We start from the raw sequence: 25,561 nt of genomic DNA, 5'->3' as shown, positions 1-25,561 counted from the left end.
TTAAGGGATGTCTATGCGCGGTGATCTTTGTGCTGAGTAGGTTTTATTGGGTGACTTCTGGAACATGACTTCTGTTTTACCGAGGTTTATAGGTTAACAAAAAAAAAAAAAAAAAAAAGGCAGCATCGTGATGAAAATTCGTTGACCGCGAGCTGGATATCATCAGGGCCAGCCTTAGAACTATGCTGCCGCATTGGACCCCGAAGGTTCAAAAGCCTGGCGCTAATTGTAGGTGTAAATTATTAAATTAAACCATTATAATTTATAATAGGGTTTACCGTAGTCACCTTGTTTTCAAGGAGCTCCTGGAAATCTCCTGAAACTCATAAAAATGTCCTTCAAAAGACAAATTTGTCACTTTGGGGTGTCAATCAACATGGTAAACGCAAGTCCTACGCGTGATATAAAAAATAAACGGCATCGTCTGCTTTCATTTAATAAAAATGTAATGCAAATACGAATTTATTTTCTAATACAAAATCTTTATTTTCACTTATTATCCTTATCCCTACCCTTACTGGTCCGCGCGCAATCCTCATTTTTTTTTTCACATAGGGCCGCCCTGGTTGTGCAAGTAAGACATAGATAAGCTGTGTTATGACCATTTCTTATGTTTGGTATGGGACAGTATAGACTTCGAAGCTTAAACACATTGCAATAATTCACCAGCAAAAAAAATAACAAAGGAAAAGCTACCTACGGGTGTACGCAATACATACATACATACAAGAATTGCTCGCTTAAGTGTATAGGATTTAGTTTAGTGTTTCAAAACTAAATGAGACTTAACACTCTCTAAGTTTTGATTTACAATATATTAAATTTGAAAATATTATATAGTTCAGTGCTTCAAAACATATTTGGCTTCACATTCACTGAGTTGGATGTGCATAACTTTTATAGTAGAGTAGAATCACTATTGCGGAACAGTTTGCAGCTACTTTTAGTTTTCAATTTTTTGCTCCGTAATGGTTAGACCTATGGAAAAACTGAAAGTATCTAGGCATTGCCCATCCATTTTCCGATAAAAATAGACGCTTTGTTTAGTTTTTCAACAGATATTTAAATTTTACATTCAATTCGACTGAGATATGGGTAGTCACAATTACGGAACAGGATTTTTAAAGAAGTCACAATTGCGGAGCACGGTAAAAATGTCGGAACAAAGCCTATACTCTAATACTTGAACTCCTTATCCTTTACATTAATTGTATTTTATTAAAGCTTAAGACAACATATTGTCACTTTTAGATTCTCTACCTCTTCTTTAATTTTATTTGACGTCACACTACTTTGATTTTCGAGGATCCTTACAAGTTTTTTTTTCCCACTATTCTTTTTTGTTATATAGGCCTATATATATATTATATATATATGGTATTATGATTTGTCTTCTTTTTGCTGGACGTATGGTAATCATTAATTATATATTATATGTAATATTATTCTCTAAATGTTTTTAAATTTATGTATACTAATACAAACTCATATTTAAATTCCGATATCTAAATCAGTATGCAAATATTAAGCTAAATGATAGTAAATGCGCAGGTCAAATAAATAACATCTATATAGTGTTCCACAATTGTGACTATCTTTAAAAAGGTAAAAACAGGATAAACACCTCCTAATTTTTTTTAAATTGAATTCCTGGTAGATAGCTATGAAATGAAGTTTTTCCTCATCCATTTATAAACCGAAAAATATGTGTATCATGCAGGTGATGTGTCATTATCATTTTTAAAAAGCCTTAAGCCATGGCCTATGCGGTTCTCCTGGTACGTGAAAAATAATGGACGATTCCACACCTGTCAACTTTAACCTGGAGTCAAAATTAATTTTCTGCTGTGAAAGGAAAACCCTTATACTGGAAATGTAGAGAAATGGACTATGCGCAGTACCGTTACAGTAGTTTAGCAGAAAATTTCAAAATAAAGTAGATTTTAACTAATTTCGACGAGCTGTTCCGCAAACATGCCTGCTCCGCAATAGTGACTCTACTATAATCCTATAGAGTTTGTATTAGTATACATAAATTTAAAAACATTTAGAGAATAATATTACATATAATATATAATTTATGATTACCAGCAAAAAGAAGACAAATCATAATACCATATATATATATATATATATATATATATATATATATATATATATATATATATATATATATATATATATATATATATATATATATATATATATATATATATATATATATAATATTAATATAACAAAAAAGAATAGTGGAAAAAAACAACCTTGTAAGGAAAATCAGGGTAGTGTGACGTCAAATACAATTAAAGAAGAGGTACATAATCTAAAAGTGACATTGTGTTGTCTTAAGCTTTAATAAAATAAAATTAATGTAAAGGATAAGGAGTTCAAGTATTAGACTAATAAAATATATGCTTTATATAGGCTTTGTTCCGACATTTTTACAGTGTTCCGCAATTGTGACTTCTTTAAAAATCCTGTTCCGTAATTGTGACTACCCATATCTCAGTCGAATTGAATGTAAAATTTAAATATCAGTTGAAAAACTAAACAAAGCGTCTATTTTTATCGGAAAATGGATGGGCAATGCCTAGATACTTTTAGTTTTTCCATAGGTCTAACCATTACGGAGAAAAAAATTGAAAACTAAAAGTAGCTGCAAACTGTTCCGCAATAGTGACTCTACTATATATAGATATATATATAACTGCTAGTCTGTTTAAAAAAATAACATGCTTAACTTAAAATTGGTTAAACTGGTTTTGTGAGTCTTTAGATATGATATCCTTATCTTATCTTATAAAATACAGACGTTACTTAAAAAAAGAAGATGATTTGGTGAGGGAATGAGTAATCTAAATAGGTTGTATTTTTCGATACGTCAGTTGGGTGATAAGAAAGGGAACTAATCAATGGGGAAAAAAACCCTCACAAGGCGTCCTGTTGTCAGGGTAGTTTGGAATTATTAAAAAGTTTCCCGTTTGTAAACATGAATGCCAAGTAGAATATTTCTCTCGTTTGAACATGGCTTCATTATTTGAGGGGGTTTGTAAAATATCAGATTAATATTTTTTCTTCATTTATATTTATCGAGAGTATTTTCCCCCTACGTTTTAAGCCTAACATTATAGTTATCATAGCATCGTAGAATATTGAATAATAATTAAATAATAGAATGAATATAATTTTACATTTATATAAATATAATTATATCTTCAAATAAGTTAATCCATAGGTCTAATAAATCAATAAAACTAGACTAGATATAGCATAGTATATAATAAAACAAATAAAAAATAAATATCAACTGTCTTTAAAAATTCTATTTTTTTTTTGTAGATCTAGATTGACTAGATCTATAGATCCACAATTTAATACTTTTTCTTCTATACAAGGTTAATGTCTAGTTTGTTTCGTAAATTAAGAAACACAATTTTTAGCTTTACAATCTTCATTTATCCTACTGACCTACTTAGGACACTGGCTAAAACAAAAAAAAGATGTAGATCTCACTTCAAATGCTCGATGTTAAGGTTCCTTAAATGTCTGTTACAAAATGTTTTCCTTTAACCAATCCGCAATTAGATTAAATTTACATTTCAGGTAACATTATCAGGTAGATGGGTATGGAAAGATGACCCGACCAAACCTGGCCTAGAATTTAATAGGTAAGAAAATATATTTAATAAACTCTCCTTGTACAACGGGTTCTGTGGTGTAGTGGTTATCACGTCTGCTTTACACGCAGAAGGTCGCGAGTTCGAACCTCGCCAGAACCTCGTTATTCTTTTGTATTTTATTTTTTTAAATATAGTCATTACTTAACTAAATACTACATATAAATATAGCCTTAAATATTACTTTGTCTCTAAATTATATTTCACTGCATCATAGTTACTGAACTTCTTGAAACTGTCAGGTAAAGTTCGGCTCTTGGAACTTTTGGCCAGCAAAAGTGAACAAGAGCTCCCTCTCACCGGCCTGAATGAGAACTGTCTGGCGGGTGGGTCCGTGACCTCCGTATGTCGAAGGCGCCGGTGGGTCAGACTCACGGCAAGAGGTCGCGTACACTAAGACCCCCGCCATTTTCCTTTTCTATACCAGGCTAACCGTTCGGGACACGCCATTTATGTAACGGCCCCTTGAGGAACAGCGCCTGGATTGTGACAAGATTGTGGGAGCTTTTGTAACTCCGAGCAGTGCAATGAGGATGCTCTCGCAACCCCTTAGGCACCTCCACGTGTCCTCACGTGTTGTTCCAGGGGACGAACAGATCTAAGAAGGGGGCAGTTGCTAATGAACAGTGACAGATAGAGGTCAATACGTGTGACCCCGGCTTGATGACACTGCAGCAGGTGTTCTCTGGAATCTACATGTAAAAAACAAAGACAGGATGTGACGTTTCCTCTCGTGTTGTTCCAGATGATACTAGCATGCAGTGTTTGTGCAACTTTGGAGGAGCGATTAGGGACTCTATATAAGCCAGAGAGTTAATGTGAAAGTCAGTCGTGAGTGAGCCGTTACAGTCGATACAGACGATGTAAGACGTGTGCGGCTCTAGTGGAAGAGAAATGTGTACGACTCGATGCAAGTTAACTAGGGTAGAGTTAACTGGAGTGGACTACTGTCGTTAAAGTCTATACAGCGAACTACAGTGGACTTGAGCCGTTACAGTCGATACAGTCGATGTAAGACGTGTGCGGCTCTGATTCGGTAGACTTGAGTACGACTTGGTTCAGCTTTGGGAGACCTGGAGCGACACTGGGAAGTGTGTCGTTGGTCTGTTCTGTGGAATACGGCTCGATGCAAGTTGAGCTGAGATGAATTGCAACAAAGTGAAGAGATGAATTGCAACGAAGTATAGCTAACTGTAAACTGACAGATATTGTACAGTCTTCTACGCTACATGTTACAGTAACGAATTGTTAGAGTTAATAGTCATTAAAGTTATATGAAACTGAACGTTTAGTCGTCAAGTTCTTTGCAGTGTTTTTATTTGTGTGCCTACTAATACATTTAGCCAGAAGATTCAGAAATACGTAACAATATTGTTAAGATATATCTTTTTTTTCAAAACCTTTCAGTAACAATCCAAATGCAGAAAGACAAGACAAAAGAAGGAGAGGGAGAGGTGTGGATGGAAGAGGAAGAGGAGACAGGTATTCATTTATGTAAATTAATAGATAACACAAACATTAGATCTATAATAATTAATTATACATAGGACTACACTTTAAATGTATAGATTTAACTCATTCATACGCCATATTCATTCATTGGCCTTCTTCAGTCGTAAAACGACTATGGTTCATCTCGAACACATTTTCATATGGCTGTGGAGCCCTATTTTGGAGAGACACTCCCGTCCACATATATTGCAGGTCAAGGAGGCGTTCGCTTTGGTGGTAGAGAAGTTGGCCATTTTCCGTGAGCTGAGGCCCATGTTTTCTCGCTGTCCATAGCTTTCTAGGTCACCGTCTCTCTCCAACTAGTGCGGTCTAAGGCTATGTCTTCCCAATGGCCAGTATCAATGTTCACTGATTTCAAATCCCGCTTTATCACATCCACGTAACGGAGGTGGGGGCGACCAGTTTTTCTAGAGCCAGACGCAAGTTGCCCGTACAGAATGATTTTCGGGATACGATTGTCCTCCATCCGGCGAACATGTCCGAGCCAGGGCAGGCGGCGTTGCCTGAGGACTGTAAAGATGCTGGGAATGCCCGTTCTCGCGAGGATCTCGGTATTACACACTCTTTCTTTCTTTCTTACAACACGGAGATACAAGGCTCAAACTAATCAAGGATCTGTCACGGCTCCAAGGGCGAGCTCAAAACTACACACTCTATCGTAGCCCCAGGCTCAATAAGCGTGACGTAATACACACAATATTCTTGACAACAAAGCACGCCCAATGCAAATTAATTTCTATACCTAAAAAACAAGAAAAGAAAGAAAACTTCACTCGCACATAACATTTGATACTTAATACTTTTTTTCTGATTATGTATTTATATGAAGATCTGAATCTTCTTATCTTATCTTATATAATACAGACGTTACTTCAAAAAAGAAGATGATTACGTCCTACGCGTCATGCATTTAGTCATGCATATTAACCAATGACTTAAATTCTGCCAAGTCACTGGTTTTCCTGGCTAGCTCAGGCAACCCATTCCATGCTCTAATAGCACTAGGGAAGAAGGAGTATTTGTACAAATTTGTTCTAGCATATGGGACGAGGAATGTGCCTTTATCTTTGTGTCTTTCAGAGTATTTTATTAAATTTTGTTTTTGTATTTGAAGATTATGGTTCAGTGTTTTATGTATTATTGCTACTTTACTTTTGAGCCTTCTGTCCTGAAGGCTTTCTAAATTTAGTGATTTTACTAAAGGTGTTACTCTAGTCAAGTGTGAATATTCGTTTGTTATGAATCGCACTGCTCTATTTTGTGTCTGTTCTAGTTTCTTAATGTTTTCTTGAGTTGAGGGGTCCCAAACAGAGGATGCATATTCTATTATTGGCCTAACCAAGGTTAAATAACATTTTAGTTTTATGTTCTTATTTGATTTATAGAAATTTCTTTTAATAAATCCTAATGCTTTGTTTGATTTTTTTGTAGTTTCATCAATATGTGGATTCCATGACAGTTTTTCATTTATTATAACACCTAGGTATTTTGCGTTTTTAGTCTGTGTTACTGGTTTGCCATGAATAAGATAAGTGGAATTAATTTGTTTTAGTTTTTTTGTTACTCTTAACAACTGACATTTTTCTGGGTGGAAAGACATGCTCCAATTTGATTCCCATTTCTGTAATTCATCTAATTCTCTTTGTAAAATATCTGTGTCTTGTGTTGTTTTTATTGTTCTATATATTATGCAATCGTCTGCAAATAATCTGACTTTTGTTCCTGAAGTAATGCAATTTGGTAAATCATTTATGTAAATTAAAAATAGTAGTGGACCCAAGACTGTTCCTTGAGGTACACCTGAGTTTACTGTTATCGGTGTTTATTTAGAGCCATTTATTATTACAGTTTGTTCTCTCCCTATCAGAAAGTCTTTAATCCACTGATGCAGTGGACCATTAATGCCGAAATATTTTAATTTTTTAAGCAAACTATGGTGGTGAACTTTGTCAAAAGCCTTAGAAAAATCTAGTAAGATAGCATCTATTTGTTCACTATTATCTAAACCTTTTGAAAAATCATCAATTAGTCCTATTAGTTGTGTTTCACATGATCTATATTTCCTAAAGCCATGTTGGTATGGTGTGAGGACATTATGTTTGTCTAAGTGGTTTATGATGTTCCTACATATTATGTGTTCTAGGATTTTACATGTGATGCTGGTAAGTGATACTGGTCTGTAGTTTCCTGGGTCAGATTTTTCTCCTTTTTTAAATAGGGGGGTGACATTAGCTTCTTTCCAGTCCTTTGGTACTCTGCCCTGGTTAAGTGAAGCCTGAAAGAGTATTTTGAACACTGGGACTAGCTCATTACTTAGTTCTTTTTTACTAGTTCTTCCTAGTTCTTAGTTCTGAAGTAGTTGATTGCATTCAAAATGACTCTTTGAGCACATGTACAACATTAGAGGCATATTGTCTTCGTTTGCAAAGATTTATCATTATTAAGGTTGAGTGCAGTATGTAACCATACAAACTCAGTTTGCGACCTGCATATTTATATTATACTTAGGCTATATTTATCAGAAAAAGTGCACTGTAGACTGTATAATAGACACCGGGAGGATGAATTTCTCAAGCTGAAATATCCTGCTTGGAGCGTATACAGCTCTCAGGCCCCCACGCTGCCTCTCCAATACTATCTCCAGAAAGATTGTTTTTTAGCATACAAAACACTTGAAAAGTAAAAAGGCAAAGATTTTTATAATTATATATTGACATTCTTCTTTTCATTTGTCAAAATCCTACCACACCCCAACTACAGAGCAACGCTTAAGTATAAGTTTGAGAAACATTGAAGCAATAGGCTATATTAAGCATTAATTTAAGGTTATGGGCCTGTACCAGCTTAATTAGAGTTCTCCTCCTTTGCCTGAATTGTTGACCTGAGTTTTTTGTTTTGTTTTACACGTATCGGATGTTTCTTCAGATTTGAAGCATGACGCTTAGGACGTAATCATCTTCTTTTTTGAAGATAAGATAAGATAAAATTCTAGATAGAATCTCCCGCAGGTTTATGGCTATGGTTTGCGCAATTACAGTTTCATTTTGTAAATAAGCGTTTAAATATTTGTAAATAGCCAACAAAATGAGGAGAAGTAAGCAGCTCATTATAATAGAATAATTTTACAGTATCTCCCCATCGTTGCAACATTTAGAATTATTTATAGATCTAGTATAGATAGATCTATCAATATAATGTTGATGTATTTTGTTGGTCTCATTCTTCAGAGTTTCATCAGGAGCACAAAGGGGTGGAGTATTTGGCAGAGGCAGAGGAGCCACCTCTAAAATTCTAAACAAATGGGCACCGAATAAAAAAGATCAAACAGAGCATTCAGCGGTAACATTGGAGGACATTAAAAGTAATGTTTGAAATATCTTTTAACTCGCTGCACTAGTTCGATCGTTTTATTCTAATGATGATATTCGATTTAAAATTAAAAGCTAACTATTAGAATAAAAAGACTGTAATTTTTTTTTTTTTTACTTTCGGTGCTAAATATCATAGAGTAGTGATCTGCTGATTAGCTATAAATATCTTAACATCCATGATAATTTAATTGCAAAAATCGTTTTATAATTTATAAATGTCTCATGTTATCACAAAAAATAATATTAATTGCATCTGCACATTAATATACTATTGAAATTGTATTAGTTATATGTTTTTTTTTCTGACCTTTAAGACAGAGATTCCATAGTAATTGAAAAAAATAATTCATTGCTGTGTTTTTCCTAGAATGTGAAATTAGAAAAGCCATATTTATTTGCTCAAAAACGGGCTTTAATTTTATGAAATATTAAACATTGCTCTAACGTAGTCATATCAGATTTCTGGTCATTTTTTATTTTTAACAAGTTTTTATGAGTTTTATTATATTGTTATGAATGTCATAACAAGTTTTGCTTTTTAATTGTTTTTCACACGTTTTCCTTTTTTTTTTTTTGTGTACTTTCAAATAGCTGTTACTTTTGAAAGAATGAGTGAAGTTCATGCCATACCTGAAGAATTTCATAGTCTCTTTGGGTAATGTATACAAATGTTGTTTTTTTTTTTTTATAAATTTCAAACTGTTATCAATATCAATTTTGAAAAAAACCTTGGTTAGGCCAATAATAGAATATGCATCCTCTAGAAAATAGAACAGTGAGATTCATTTTTATATGCTATATACTCCTTCTTCCCTAGTGCTGTTAATTTGAGCATGGAATTGGTTGCCTGAATCAGCCAGGAAAACCAATGATTTCGCAGAGTTAGGTCATTGATTAATATGTATGACTAGATTGACTGAGAGGCACGCATAGGATGTAATCATCTTCTTTTTTGAAGTAATGTCTGTATTCTATTAATAAGATAAGATAAATAATTAATGGAAACAACTTATGAAGACTGATGCCTAAACATGTGTTGGTCTGAGCTTAGAAGCTCTATTACCAAATACTGGATCCCCTTTTGAGCTCACATTTAGTGCTGATGGATATAGGATATGTAAAATGTTCTAAGTACTAAAAGGTCATTGCTAGGATTTGCTATACATCTAATCATACACCAAACAGACTCAGTTATACTAGATTATGAGGGCCCTAACTTTAACCTCGTTTACATTATTCCTTTTTCTGATCCTTTTTCTCCTTTCCTCTTTCAACACACATTCGCACTATTCCACATTCACACTATGCTGCGCACGTAACAGTCATGGACAAACAAAACACTTTAAAGAAGCAGTGTTGTAAGAAAAATAAAGGTGTTAAACTCACAAGAATGTAAATTTTGAATGTTTGGCACTAGTTGACTTGGAAGTTACAGAAGTTTCTTCAGAAATAAAGATTAAACAAGTGCATACAACGTGGCTCAGCTTTATGTACATTAAGTAGGCCTATATAAAAGTAAATAAAGTTGTCCCCAGAAACCAAGTGAACTATGTGCAGAGGATGCAGAGTTTATTAGTTTTTGTGACCATATGTTAGCGAGTGTGTCATGTGACCAGCTTAATGGCCAATCTTCAGCTCTGACACTTAAACTTTCGCAAATCTCCTTACCACTAGAGCACAATGTTACAGCTGTTGTATTTTAAAGGCATTGTTGCAATACAACACTGGTTTATTAATATTTGTTACTAATTTACAAACTATAGTTCACTGACTATTGATTTGGTTATAAAATATATTTAAGCTTGCATTAATCTGTGCATCATGCCAATTATCTTTTACTTGTGAGCGTATATTCTTTAATCAGTGCAATGCTCAGTCCATGAATAAAGTTATTCTATCAAGGTAGCAATCTTAAGAGATTACCTCTTACAAAGTATTTGCTATTGTGTGAAAGAGCTTTTCCGACTCACGTTTTAGCAATGTTAACTTGAAGAGCACATATTGCTATGGAATGATGATACTGTTTTTAAAATAATGGTCAAATAAGTCAAAGCTTTTATTAGAGATACTAATATACTTCTGAGTCTCTATATAACAGAAAATAATCATTAGTTTTAAATGTATCTCTGAAATGATGGGATAGGCAAATAGTTACAAAACTAAATACTTTGAAAATACCAAAAATTTTAGTTGTGACTTTTTTTTCAGAAGAGAACAATTCAATATATTTCTGCTGTACCTCATGAGCTACTTTAACTGTTACTTCAATAAACTCAATTTGGAGACTAAGAAAAACCCAATGTACATGTAAGTCAATTTAGTTTCACTTTTGTTTTCATATTGATATAGAAAAAATAACTTTTAAAGCTTTGTATTTTTAAGGAAATAAAATTATATTTACAAACCATTCATTCTATTTCATCATCATCATCTGTCCCTTACGTTTATTGTAGGGGTGCTGTCACAGTTTGCATTACCGAATCCCTCCACTTTTCCCGGTCAGCAGCTGTTTTTAGCAGAATATCAAGAGACTTTTCTTTGGATGACCCCTTTCTTTATGCTCCCTCCACTGTACCTTCAAGAATGACTTTTGACAGAGTCAGCATTACTGAAGCAGCTCAGCTTCCATCTGTTCACAGTATTGAGGAGTTCCTCCTTTTTCCCAGCCAGTGTTGACTTGTAAAAGTACTAACTCAATTGTATTCTATTCCTGGTATCTGATACCCAGGATTTTCCTGCAGTATTTACTATCAAAGGCTTGAATTTTTCTTTCACCCTAAGACAAAAGAATATTTGTTATATGTTCATTTTTTTAAATCTTCTTTGTCTACGCAATACACAGACTATCAGTTACATCCCTACAGAGCTTTCAGTTACTAGTACCAAAAAGTCATTTCTTAAAATAAATTCAGTTATTAAAGAACTTTATTAAATAAGATTATGCTCAACACCTAGGGCTTGGCAGATAAATGGTAAAAGCAGCAAGGTTTTGCAAGTTCAGTTCATCTCTGATGGATACCTAACATTTGTTTGGGAAAGTTTTTCAGTGTGAATCCACATCATAAATGATTGATCTGCAGGTCTTGAGTTGCATAAGAATTATATGTAACATCAGATATCATAGGCATATCATTCAAGGAAGTTTAAAAGAATCAAACTTTATGCCTCAAATGTGTATCACTTTATTAGCTAACTTTATTAATTTACTTAATTAATCATCTTAACTTCATGCTGATATGCTAAATAAAATCTGTTAAAAATATTTTGGGTAAGTATAACGCCATATCAATCAGTAGATAACTTCAAGGAACTAGCTCACAGTATGCTTGTCGAGATATAGAGTAGCTCAGCGGTTCTCAACCTTTTAAGCTCGGCATCCCTTTTTACAATATACCACTCTGCCGCGACCTCCCCCCCAATAGACACACACAGCAATAGAAGAATAGACAATAACAATTCTTATTTTTGATGGTCTTAGGCGACCCTGGCAAATCGTCTATTGACCCCCAAGGGGGTCGCAACCCACAGGTTGAGAACCCCTGGAGTAGCTGGTCATTTTTTTAAGCTCTCACATTTTGAGTACCTGAGATGTATATTTTTTTGGCTTTAGAAAATCTCATTTTGAAAAAAAATCTAATAACAAAACTGTTTTAAGTGGAGATAAAGTTTTGAGTTGGTTAAAGCTTTATGACATAAAATATAGCAACGCAAATTGCAGTTTTAAATAGATTAAATTAAGTCAATGTTAGATCACTAATCAATCATTTAATACATTACTAAACTGCTGTTCATTGCATGATATCACAACTGTCCATAGAAAAAAAATATTGATATTTCTCACAATACTATTTTGCACCATATTTCTTTGTCATTTATTTTTAAAAAATAAAGAAATTTGAAATAACCATTGTACACATACATAATATCTGCATTTTCATATTAGATCACTTACAAATGTTCTTATACCTATTAAAAGTGGACTAAATAATGTTCATTTTTGAATATAAACTTTATTAGCGGTCATATAAAAAGTGTTAAATTTTAAAATCCTTTATTTTAGAATAAATTTAAAAAACAAAAAAATCAATGAAGTAAGATATTTGAATTTTCATATTACTTTGTTTTCTATTTCACTCATTTTTTTATTTAAAAGGTCAACAGTCACCCTGTTTTTTTTTTTTTTTAACTATTGATTTTTTTTTAAATGTTACAGTACTCAAAACAAATTTTTAAACTGAAGAATATTGTATTATTTTTATTGTAGGCCTTGAAAAAATAATGCTTGTTAGTGTTTAAAAAAAAAAGGTTCAATTTGTGTTCTAAAAAAAGATCCGATGGACATTTATTTATGAAATTTATATTTTCTAACAATAGAAATAATTTCTCAGAACAGTCTGTGGTAAACTACTTTGCTTTTTGTGCAATTTCACAAGAGAAAACAGGTGCCAAAAAAAAAAAGTAGCACTCAGGGGAACTGTTCATGTTTGCAATAATATGTTTAAAACTGACATAATAATAATATTTTGGGCCCATATAAAATCTATGTTGACTCCTGGACTTGAAAATTAAAAAAAAAAATGTATTCAATTTAAGCTTATTGATTCCCTTGTAAAAATCAGAATGAAAGATTGTTTAACCTTTTTTTCTTGTCAGTGAACCAAGTATATCTGAGAAGTTGGACTATGCCAATGCTTGTGATCGTCTAAATGTTGCCCAAATGTTGTTGGGTAGATCTTACTGTATCCTTGTTCTGGGCCTTGGATTGCAGGACCAGCATCACATGGAGTGTGGCAGGTTGGGCTTTTATTAAATTATTTCAGCTTGAGGCACAGCTAACAGTTTTAGATTGTGGTGGTTGCTGTGCACAAACTAAAATGAACAATTTAGAAATTCTTTGCAATTTTATAATAAGGGTTGAATATTATAACTGAAGTCCAGCTTTTGAATATATTTTGCTTCCTTTGGCAAATAATACCATTTTCAATCATTTCTAATGTGTTCCTAGACTCCACAGATTTTTGGAGATTCATCTTAGTATTTAAACCACTTTTCCTCCTTCAACTTTTGGAAACTGTTGGAGTGTGCATATATAGTGTCAGCACTACCTAGAGTCTTTGATGGTTTAGCCAATCATGGTAGTCTTTACAGCGTCCTCACTATGTTGGTTCTCTTTGTGGTTTTCTATGGAATGTTCTTGTTTGTAATGGTAATAATAACACATTTTCAATTAGAATCAATAAAGCAGCCTTAGTCTTAACATTGGTCAATTTTATTTGATGCCATTATAATACATGTACATGATATTTTGGATCACTAAGGTTTCTATATTTTTATTGCCTGCTATAAGAATTGAGACTCAATGAACTGCCCCTTCGCAGAGCATCAGTGGTTTTCAGAGCCTCTCTAATCACCTCTATTTCGTTATCAAGGATGTTTCCACATGGTCCTTGAGTTTTAGACAAGGCCAATAAACTAAATATAGACCATGAAGTTATAGAAGTTGAAGCCAACCGTTGTTACAAGCAACAATGCAAAGGTTATTTGTCTCCAGTTCAATGCATCACAAATTCATATCTACTAGCTTTAAGTAAATATATGGGTCAGTGAAACAGCCTCAAGGAGGGAGGAGCAAGAAACAAATGCTCTATTTATCAATGATTATTGATCAGCTTTTATTTGCTAGACTATAACTGCATGGTGCATAAAATGACTTCTTTGTGGTATGTCTGAATGTTTCACAGATGTTGCTAGCTGATGTTGTGGAAATTTAAAGTTCAACATAATGCAGTTCTGTCTAGTTAAAAGTTCGAAGTCCAAATCCTTTCAAATGATGAGGATTTCTAATCTGGAGTCATGGATATCCTGAATACTGAAAATCATTGTCTGTCTAAAAGAATTACTTAAGCTATCTTTACAACATAATAAAAGGCATCTTATATAGCTTAGATGTTAAAAACTAAAGTCATATAAATCTCAGCCACAGACAATAGCTTATTAATTACTATTATATGGACTATCATAATAATGTTCCCATTTATGTTAAATAAAATGGAAAATCTTTCTTAGTAAGTTATAAAATATTTAACATATCTAATAATTTTGTTTTTAGAACCAAATTATCATGAATCTGTTTTATCTTCACAGCTATATGTTCAAATTTTCACTATTTTGCCATGATTAACTTTTTTTTAAATTGATTATTTTAAAATTCTTTTTCAATTACATGGTCTTTTAGTTTCTCATTTTAAAATATAATAATACCAAAAAAAAAAAACCCACCCCAAAAACATTTAAAAGTTATTCACTGCAACAAAGATATTATTAGTAGTATTAATTTTTGCCAAATTTATTTTAAAAAATATCTATTCCTTTTTTAGATCCAGAGTTTCTAAAACATATACAGATCGCTCTCTTTATGAGGTAACCATTCAGCAGTAGTTTTTTTTATTTTTCAACAAAATACTTTCCAACAAATATATGTGTATTTAAAAAATTATCAAAAGAGTCGCAATTTAATTTTTCAAGCTATATATCCATCCCTCAGTAGAACTTGGTGAATATTTACTTTGAAATATCTTTAAATTAAAAAATGTAAATCATATTAAAGAGTGATGTCAAATGTTGATCTATTTTGGAAGAAGAGTACAGTGCTTACAAAATTGAATTTTCTTTTTTTTTAATTCCTTCAGCATTGTCATTTGTAATACACAGATTATTTATAAGAGTTTTTCTTTAACAGCAATGTAATTAGAACAAAAAAAAATCTTTTTTCAGACATTTTACAGGTTTTGTACATTTCTTGTGTGGATAACATTTCGGAGAAGAGATTATGATGCAATAGAGAAAGAAATAGGAAGGTAAGTATCTACAGACGATTGTTTTATGCCATTACTTGTTTATAGAATTTTCAGTTTTTTAAAAAAAGAATATATATATCATTCTGAATTTTTTTTTTAAATTTATGGGCATTTCATTTCATATATCTTTCATTTAAAAAGCAATCCCTTTGGATAAAGACCAGACATTTTGGACACTGATTATTGCAAACATGGCACCAGAGAACAGGCTCCAGAAACCATTCTAAAAAGAATTGCATTTAATCAGACTTTTAGCACAATAACCTGAAATTTTCCACCAACCTAGAGTAAAGTGCGAAGTTTGAGCGCATTAAGCCCACTGGCAGTAATTTTCAAGTTTGGATTTTTATAGCACCGTAACGTTCTGACCTATGAAAAAACTGATGGTATCTCTGAATTCCTCGTTCTTTTTTCTATAAAAATAGAGTGGATTTAATGTATCACTAGGCTTAGTTAAAATTAAATACGAAGTCAAAGAGATGTAGGGTAAGTGTCACCAAGCGTACTTTTCCTCGAGCTGATTTTTCCCCAGTTAGTAAGCTCGATCAGGTTGATGGAAGGTTCGAACAGATCAAAGAAAATATATCTAAAAACATGTTTTAATATTTAATTTTCACTATAAAGTCATTTTCTTTTTACTCCAGCGCAAGAACACCATCCATTGCACCATTTCCCACCCTCCACAACTTCAAATAGTCTCTCTAAGCTGATGAGCAATCAGACTTAAAAATAGCCTTAAGCCCATTACCCATTTCCTTCACTACCGGGTAGTAAAAAAGAATAATTCCACACCTTCTGAGTTTGACATCACCATGAACTTAGCCTTTACAAGGAAAAGGAAATAGTATGTGTAGGAAGTAAAGAAAAAAGGTGCATGCGCAGTAGCAATATAGTAGTAATTTGGTAAACATTCAAATAAAAAAGTTTTAGCAATAAAAAGTGAACTGTTCGAACCTCTTGACAAATCGGGGCTGCTCAAACTTCGCACTTTACTATATGTTGTCCTGAAAAAACCTTAAAAAAAAACCAACTTTCATTGTCATTATATATACAATAAAAAGAATTCTTATTTAAAACGATATTGTATTAAATTACTGTATGTTTTTCTTTTCTTTTTTTAAACAGGATACTGAGGTCTAACACTTTTAACCCAGCGATACGAGTAAAATATTCTGCTGCTGGTAATGTGCAGACATGTGTAATATAAACATATAGAAGCTTAAAAACATAACAAAAGTAAAAATAAACATGAAACAATATGAGTGCTTTAAATAATGTTTATGTTACTCTATTAATAATCTATTGTAGAACCTAAAGAGCCAGACCCAACCAAAGCACAGAAAAAGGAAGAGGAAAAAAAGGAAGAAGAAAAGAAAAAGTTATATGAATTAGAAAAAATAACTCCTGCAGAATACAGGAGACTTCATCCGTAAGTTGATCTTTATTTTTTACAATATTGTTAATGGTGTAAAAAAAAAAATTAAACTTAAAAAAATTGCATTTAAAATTATAATTTGGTTACTATTTTATTTTGATGTACATTTAAAAATTTTTTTTTTCGTTTATTGCTATCTTAGAAAACGACCTGCAATCAAGACTATTGTCAAGTAAGAATTTTATTAATATATTTTAATAATAGAAAAATGGACTAAATTGATGTCATTATTAGATTGAATTAATAGTAAGAATGTATTTGTACAATAAATAAATAGGAGTGAGTTTTGGTTTATTTTACACAAACACAAGATGCCATTCAAAGGTGGTAAATCAAAGGTTTATTCATTTGCAGTATTAAACATTTTTTTTAAAAAATATTTTCATCAATCTATGAGAATGCCTTGAGAAAAAAAAATTATATTTACTGTACCTTTCCATTGTACCTCTGGCAATGCTTTTCAGCTCATCTTGGCATTTGGGTGAAAACAGTCATTAGATGAGATGATTAGACTGATAGAGAAGAAAAAAGAACCCCCATCGTACCTAAGGACTGAGTCTAATGCACTGGCAGGGATGGATAAGAGATGCATGAACCATCTCACTTTCCACAAACCATTCCTCAAGGACCTGTTTTATGTCTGATGTGGTACAGATAAGGAATATGGTGGAGTTTCACCAGTGTGCTCTGCAATCTGCTTTGCTTCTAACACTAACATTTTGAGATAATAATAATAGGGCTTGTATTCTACTCTGAAGCTTAATGAGGAATGCAGTATTTCACATGGGTACGCAGCCCAAGCTACAACCTACATATTTTGCCACACCTTGGGATATGACCCTTTGGTAAAAGGAATGTGACAAATTAAATCTGCTTGGATTCCAGATTTAACAGTTTAGACAGACAGATGTAGGGGAGCTTCAAAAAGCCTACAGTTATATGAGAATTTAACTCAACTCTTAAAATAACAAAGAAGAATTCATTGTACAACATAATATATTTTTAAGGGAGATATGAGTTGTCTTTATCTAATCTTGAAATAGAAAAGTAAAGTAAAGTTCCCCTTTAAGACCTTGTGGTCTATAGGGCAGATATTGTAAAGGTCATTTGTTTCTGTGGCTTACTGTTGACAAGAGTGTCTTGTGGCCAGCACAATGACCAACTGCCTTTACTTTTCCCAACTAATGTCAGGTACCCATTAGTGCTGGGTGCACTCAGAAGCCGGAGGAGATGGCATTCCTGCTGAAGTAATTCAGGCTGGAAAACATGCCCTAATCAAACCACTCCATGAACTGCTAAGCTTGTGCTGGGAACAAGGAATGGTCCCCCAGGAATTGAAAGACTCCAACATTGTTACAATTTATAAAAATAAAGGCGACCGCTCTGATTGTAACAATTACAGAGGCATCTCACTGCTTAGCATAGTCGGAAAGGCTTTTGCTAGAGTGTTACTAAAGCGATTACAGATCCTGGCAGATCGTGTTTATCCAGAGTCGCAGTGTGGCTTTAGGGCAGGAAGATCTACAACAGATATGATTTTCTCTCTGCGGCAGCTACAGGAGAAGAGCAGAGAACAAAAGCAGCCCCTCTTCATAGCTTTTATTGATTTGACCAAGGCCTTTGACCTTGTTAGCAGAAGCGGTCTGTTTGCTGTACTAGAGAGAATCGGCTGTCCAAATAAGTTAAGAAAACTAGTGTCAGCTTTTCACGAAAATATGCAGGGCACCGTTCAGTTTGAAAGTTCTTCCTCCAGGCCATTCTCCATTAAGAGCGGTGTAAAACAAGGATGTGTACTGGCCCCTACACTATTTGGCATCTTCTTCTCAGTCGTACTATCCAGTGCTTTTAAATCCCTGGAAGACGGAATATACATCCATAGCAGATCCGATGGAAGGCTCTTTAACCTGGCACGTCTTAAAGCCAAAACGAAAAGGCGTCGTATCTTGATAAGGGAGCTGCTGTTTGCCGATGACGCGGCACTCGTATCTCACTCACAAGGAGGTCTACAGAAGCTAGTGAACGCCTTAGCAGCTGCTTGTCAAGAGTTTAGCCTTACTATAAGTCTCTCCAAGACCGAAATCCTGGCACAAGACGTTGCAGAAATACCTATAATACAAATTGGGAACCACACCCTTTCAGTGGTGCAGGAATTTACCTACTTGGGTTCAACAATTGTCAGTAACCTAGACTTAGACATCGAGCTGACAAAAAGGATAGGAAAAGCTACCACAGCATTGGCAAAACTCTCCAAGCGCGTCTGGGAAAATGGTAAATTGACCACAGCGACCAAAATCCTAGTCTACAACGCCTGTGTTGTGAGCACTCTCCTTTATGGCAGTGAAAGCTGGTCAACATACATGTACCAAGAGCACAGATTGAATAGTTTCCACTTGCGCTGCCTGAGACGCATAATGGGCATCTCTTGGAGGGACCATGTCTCCAATCAGGAAGTTTTGAGACTGGCCAATATGAACAGCATGTATGCTCTCCTGACACAAAGGAGATTACGCTGGCTCGGACATGTCACCCGCATGCCAGATGGTAGAATCCCGAAAGATATCTTATATGCTGAGCTTGTGGAAGGAGTCAGACCCAAGGGCCGCCCAAGACTAACATATAGAGATGTCTGCAAGCGAGACATGAGAGCCTCAGGCATTAGTGAAAGTATGTGGGAAAACATAGCCAAAGACCGGAGTGCATGGAGACAGACTGTGCGTGCTGGGACAACCCTTGCTGAGAACAAAAGAAATGAAGCGGCCTTAATCAAGAGGGAAAAAAAGAAAGCTGCCCTGTCTGCTAGCCCTAAATCAGAGGCATACAAATGTACGAATTGTGGCAAAGTCTGCCGTTCTAGAATCGGCTTGATTAGCCACACCAGATTCTGCCCCGTCTCAAGATTAAGCCAAAACCAGTGACTCACTTGGGCGCATCCATTGCCTTTCGAGACAAAAGGAGCCATATATATATATATACTCAGAAGCGCCCAAAGATCCTGAAATTTAAAATCCCAGTTTCCCCAGGATTTGAACCTGGGACCCCCGGTTCAAAAGCCAATTGCTTTACCACTCAACCACCATGCCTCCAATCTTGAAATGCTGGAGTTCAAAACCAAAGACAATTCTATTACAACATCATTGTAACTCTTGACATTTCAAAGAAAAGGAAATAAAGTTATCTATTTTGTGTAGTGAGAATATCTTGTGCCATGATAAAATGCTAGTTCAAATGCTGTATTCGTCTTCAGTCAAAGATCTCCGGCTATTGTGTCCATTATCCCATCTCCAAGGGAAGAAGCTGCTTGGCTTTTTAAAAAAACACAGCCGCAAAATAAGGAGTAAGTAAAAAAAATATTTCTATTTGTCTTTGTTTATCAGTATTTTGGCATTTTGCATACAAGAATGATCTTGTCCCCTTGTAAGTTTTTATATGGCTTAAGAGACCAATCTTTGAGACAAATATTTGATCACAAGTTAGGCATTTTATATTCACCAGATGCTGCTGCATTTCAAAAATGTTTCTTTCTTTCAGTGTATTCACTGCCTGCAATTCAGGATCACTCTTTTAAGTTTACCTATCTTGTGCTTTTTTATTTTTATAAAAAAAATGAATTCAAATGGATAGGTAGTGGTCTTGTATTATTTTTTAATTTAAAATGAATCAGGTAACTCTATACTGCTTCCCCTTCACTACCTCATTCCTCCTTTTAGTGTCACATCAGCACAATATTGTGTCATCACATGACCTTCCACCTAAATGATTAAGCAGGTTAAACTAGAAGATTAAAAAATACATTTAAGGAATTATATTCTCACTATATGAATTATTCTATATTCCATCCATCCATCTCAATGGCGCTACATCCCATGGAGGGCTCTGGCATGGCACATCCTCCATTTAAATCTCTCTTGAACCTTTTATCTCCAAGCCCGAGCCCTAAGATCTGCCTCCACATCATCAATCCATAGTATTTGTGGTTACAAAACAAAAATCATATCCTTTTATTGGCCCAGGTTGTTTTCCATTAAGATCTGTCCAGTTTTTCTTGTGTTTAGCTTTTTTAACAGTATTTCAGTATGACAGAGATGTTAGCCCTGCACACAACCATCTGGGAGAGTGCCCCGTTCAGCTCTCTGGTGCCCTAGCCTTTATGGATACCTCCACTTCCTGTAAGGCAGCAGGTTTGATTTTGGTTCACCCCAGGCATTTTATTTCCCCGGTACCCACTTTATCTGGAAGGCATTCCCCTATCCACCACCTGGGGAGGCACTCAATGGTAGATTCAAAACTCCACACAAGATGACTTCATATTAAAAGCATTTTATTTATTCTAATTCCTTTGCTCTGATAACTTGGTATAATGAAGGTATTGTTCAATTTCTACAGTCAAAATAAAAGTCATGATGAGGCAAGAAATGTTGAAGAACAGTATTCAGATTTGATAATTGATGTTAACACTTTCAAGTAAGTACCGGTATTAAAATCCTTTCCACAAACATTGACACCTGATGATCTAATAAGTCTCAATTGAATCTTTCTAGCTTCAGGTTGAGATATTACTTTTTTATTATCATCTCTGCTTAAGTTATCGACTTTGTGAGACCTTTTAAATTCTGGAGATTGTTAGCAGCCTAATACAAATATATATATATTTCAACCAAAGCTTTGATAGGGAAGTAAATAATATCCTGTTGCAGCATTTAACAAATTAATGTTAGTGCCAATCATTTAAAAACAAGTGGACCATGAAAGAAAATGCAAAACATTAAAAGCTTAAAAAGGAAAAACTTTGAGTTGGTTTAGATTATCACTAACTTTAAATGTGCTCTTATCTAGACTTTAGTATTTATACTCTTTGCCAATTAAAAGGATTTTTTTGGCATTGCTTTGATTAAAAATCTTATTTTTTTAGGTCAATGTTTCCCAAACCTTTTCCTTAACAAAAAACTTAGGACATTCTGAGTATTTAGCGGAACGCTTTATTTTATCTTTTAGAGGGATTAATTCAAGTTGTGGCCTAATAGTTAATGATTTCAATAGTTCGTGAAGCACCTATTCAGGCCTTGTGGAACACTAGGGTTCCGTGAAGCACAGTTAGGAAAACACTGTTCTAGATAATAAATTAAAATAATTTGTTTGTATCATTCTTGTTTTGACCCACTAGAATTAAATTCTCAATTTAGATTTGCAACAAAAGTGCAAAAGAACTGAAGATCAGTACTTCAGTTTGTAAAATGTAAAATGTTTTACATGTTTCGGATGTTCCTTCAGAGTTGAAGATAGTTTACTTCCTAGTCCAAACCTCCCGCAGGACGACGGGGGATGGGAGCGGACAGGATTTGAACCCTCGACCATCGATAAATCCGAACGACAGTCCAGCGCGCAAACCTCACGACCAGGCAGCCATCCATTTAGTTTAGCAGCAGCTTAAAAAATAATATTTTTTAATAATATGTTATAGTTATACATATTCTGAAATATTGTTGAGTCTAAAGTGTTGGAAATGCTTTATATATCATTTTCTAAGCCAATATAAGGCATTGTCTTTGATTCTGAAGTTTAAGGTTTGTAGAAATCATAAACATGTCACAATGAGCTGTGACAAGGATGAATGCAGTAGTTCTCATGATTGCACATATCTAGTTGCAACCTGCTCTATTTTGCCATATCTGTACCTCTCCTTTGCAAAAGCTTTTCTTTGGGTCTTAAATGTGTGTCCTGCATTCTTCATGAGAGCTCTCCAGCAGTCACTTTCAATAAAGACTCTTTAAATTACAAGGAAAGAAATAAACTGTAGCTTAATAATGTTTGGAACTTAGAGACTTGCTTACCGTCATTTACATGCCTTATAAAATCTTCCTGTAAATAAGTGTAGACCATTAAATGTATTTAAGGTATGGAACAACAAAATATTGTTTTATTTGTATTTATTTTTGCAACTAGAGTTGGCATTCTGGGAGAACCTTACAAGATGTTTAACCCTCTGACACTGTCACCAATAGGAACAGAGAATGAGGAGGAAACAAATGATGCTGGAGAAAAAGAGTAAACATTTTCTTTAATTTCTTGTTAGAAAATCCTCTCAGTTCTATGCCATTATTAAGCTAATATCTTTGTAATTTCAGTTGTCTTAAATCAGTTTTATAAAATATAGTTCTTAATGGTATGATATATAATTATTAATACTGCTTATGCTACCTTCTCTATAACTCCTCTTTGTTATTTTCTTTACTATACAGACTCTCAGAAGACTCAGTATCAGAGCAGAAGAGCCCAATGTCAGGTCAGTTTTTCTTATTTGTTTTTTTTTTTTTTCATGTTGCCAGTAGAATCCACCACAGCAACTTGTTCTTTGAAAAAAATTAAAAATAACAAATTAAAGATTCTCATGCCATACATGAATTTTATGTGTTGGCACATGCAGGATCCGAGTCATAATAGTTGAACAGGTTGATCTCTTCTTTTTAGAAAAAAAGGTCTTTGCATTAGATGCCTATTCTTATTCTTAAAGTAAAATAGGGTCTTTGTGTTAGATGGCTGTTTTTACTGATAGCAAGAATGTTTCATCAAATGAGGGTATTGTGTTTGTATCTTTGCAAAACTTGAATCAACTTTTCACCTTTTCTTCTCACTAGAAGTGATTAAGATTTATTGTGTGTTTGCAGAGAGAGGGCTGAGTAGACAACAAACAGCAATATCTCATGCCACTACAGAAGCCATGACTGATGATGAATCGTAACACTGATAGCGCAAGAATAAGGATGACAGAAACATTTGTTTTTTTCCCCTAACCTCGTCATTTTGTTTGAAACTTTATTGTTAATTTACCTTGAAGTGTATGGTAGCCTATGTGAAAATGTAATGTTTATTACAATTCTTTAAAAAAAATCATTTTAGTTTTTAATACTGTGATAAAATCAATTCAGAATTTATGGTAATAGTTTACTTTTCAAAGTATATTATTTTAGAATCCTTAAATATAACTATATGTGAATGTTATTTTATATGTTTAGATATAGGCCTACAGTACATGCTCTCCTCTTTTTACAAAGGAATTAAATTCTGAAGTACTGTTCTTATCCTGACTTTGTTTATGTGTAATTTATGTGTTGTTTTGCTTGTATTTTTTGTTTGTCTCTGAGCAGCTGTCTTGAAAAGAAAATACTCTCAAACTAATAAACATTGGGTACCAACTAATATTGTGGAGACTTAATTTTTTTTTATCATCTTCTTTAAAACCATTATACTGCAGATATCCCTAATGCATGAAAAATATTTTTGAAATACTAATATCAATGCTAAAAAGCCTCCAGTGTTTGTTACTATTAATAGTGAATAGTTGTAAAAATGGTGTATTTAAAAAAAAAACTGTTTGCATAATTGATTTTAAAAATTAGATTTTTCGCTTTCATAAAAGAAAAAATAGTTGTTGCATCAGAACTTTGAATGATCTAAAATATCATATGATGTCCGATTTTCATTTTCTTTTCTAGTTTCTGAAATCTAAATGGGACGAACGTACAGACAGGCCACACAAAACTAATAGCGTATTTTCCCCTTTCGGGGGCCGCTAATAAAAATTGGAGATTTTGTTCTGATTTTTATATTACATCTTTAGTAGTTGACTTTTTTACACTTTTTTTTACAAAGCTTATATCAACTCACTCTGTCTGTCTGGTAAAAAGTTTGTACATATATATGTTATTTCTCCCATACGCATTCCTGGATCCAGTTGAAACTTTGCATAATATGTTTCCTTGGCATAGTCTATACATGAATAAAAAAAAACAGTTAGTCAATTAATTATTTTGTTAGTAAAACTTCCAGTAATCCTACAGTATTCACAGATATGGTTAAATATGCCAGCTTTTGTCCCCTTAAATAATCTCTACTTACGGTTTCTCACACACCCATTTTGGGATCAAGTTGAAACTTAAAACAATTGTTCATAGCACATAACAAAACATAAATAAGTAAAAAATAAAATTTACCAATTTGTCAATTTATTATTTTGTTTGAAATTGAAAAATGGAAATAACTTCTGCATTCTTGAGAGATATGGTTGTAAGAACAGAGCTCTTCCCCTTAGATAAGCTTTATATTTTTTTTTAAAGAATATTGTATATTTTGGGTGTTAATGCATTAAATAAAAATCTTCATAGCTAGAATAATGTCAGCTATATGAGCTTCAGTTATAAGTGTCTTTACATCAAACCATCTTATGTGAGTCTGATGATTCTTGTGCAAAGTTTAAAATAATTAAAATAACCCTGCACTATTACGGTTGAGTTGACAGGTCTTAAAAGGCAAAATGAAAAATATAGGCTACCTATATAATAGTCAATGTTTGACAAATCAAAATTTAAATTTTTATGCAAATAAGATGTTATTTTATTTTTGGGATATTCTGTTTGCATATGTAAATATTGTTGAGGTGAAATATCTTTATAAGTTTCAATTTTAAAAGTAACATCATAATAAGTTATTTATATCTGATCAAATTCAAATTGTAGATTATTGATTGGTCGCATATTTATCTTAAAACAATAACATAATTTCTTTTTATCTCTCTTTTTTAACAACAATAATTATAGGATACAGTGAGTTATATGTAATTATAATGATTAATAGGAAATAAAATATAAAGGAATAATTGCATGTTACTTGTAGCTCTGTATCCAGAGCCTTTTATATAAAAAAAATCTGTTGCTA

General features: G+C 33.5%; 2 protein-coding genes and 1 non-coding gene across 3 annotated transcripts in view; 2 read left to right on the top strand and 1 right to left on the bottom strand.

Moving 5' to 3' along the window:
- The window catches only part of LOC106073200 (dihydroxyacetone phosphate acyltransferase-like), a 73,039-nt gene that overhangs the window by 36,609 nt on the left and 10,869 nt on the right, over window positions 1-25,561 (bottom strand). The gene's annotated exons all lie outside the window — the stretch shown is intronic.
- On the top strand, window positions 2,915-23,929 carry LOC106074545 (protein phosphatase 1 regulatory subunit 36-like). The gene is made up of 17 exons (XM_056022346.1): window positions 2,915-3,045; window positions 3,604-3,668; window positions 5,085-5,159; window positions 8,417-8,550; window positions 9,152-9,215; window positions 10,769-10,867; window positions 13,214-13,354; window positions 14,938-14,980; window positions 15,335-15,417; window positions 16,543-16,598; window positions 16,726-16,846; window positions 16,995-17,024; window positions 20,097-20,186; window positions 21,236-21,313; window positions 22,793-22,894; window positions 23,089-23,132; window positions 23,515-23,929. Exons 1-17 carry the CDS (start codon window positions 3,025-3,027, stop codon window positions 23,586-23,588), a joined length of 1,320 nt encoding a protein of 439 aa, XP_055878321.1. The 5' UTR covers window positions 2,915-3,024; the 3' UTR covers window positions 23,589-23,929.
- Trnav-uac (transfer RNA valine (anticodon UAC)) lies at window positions 3,707-3,779 on the top strand. The gene has a single exon. It is a non-coding gene; the product is annotated as a tRNA-Val (tRNA).

Source organism: Biomphalaria glabrata, chromosome 3 (assembly GCF_947242115.1).
Source record: "Biomphalaria glabrata chromosome 3, xgBioGlab47.1, whole genome shotgun sequence".
NCBI classification, from domain to species: domain Eukaryota; kingdom Metazoa; phylum Mollusca; class Gastropoda; family Planorbidae; genus Biomphalaria; species Biomphalaria glabrata.
Note: the sequence above shows the minus strand (reverse complement) of the source record. Positions and strands in the feature narration are given on the sequence as shown.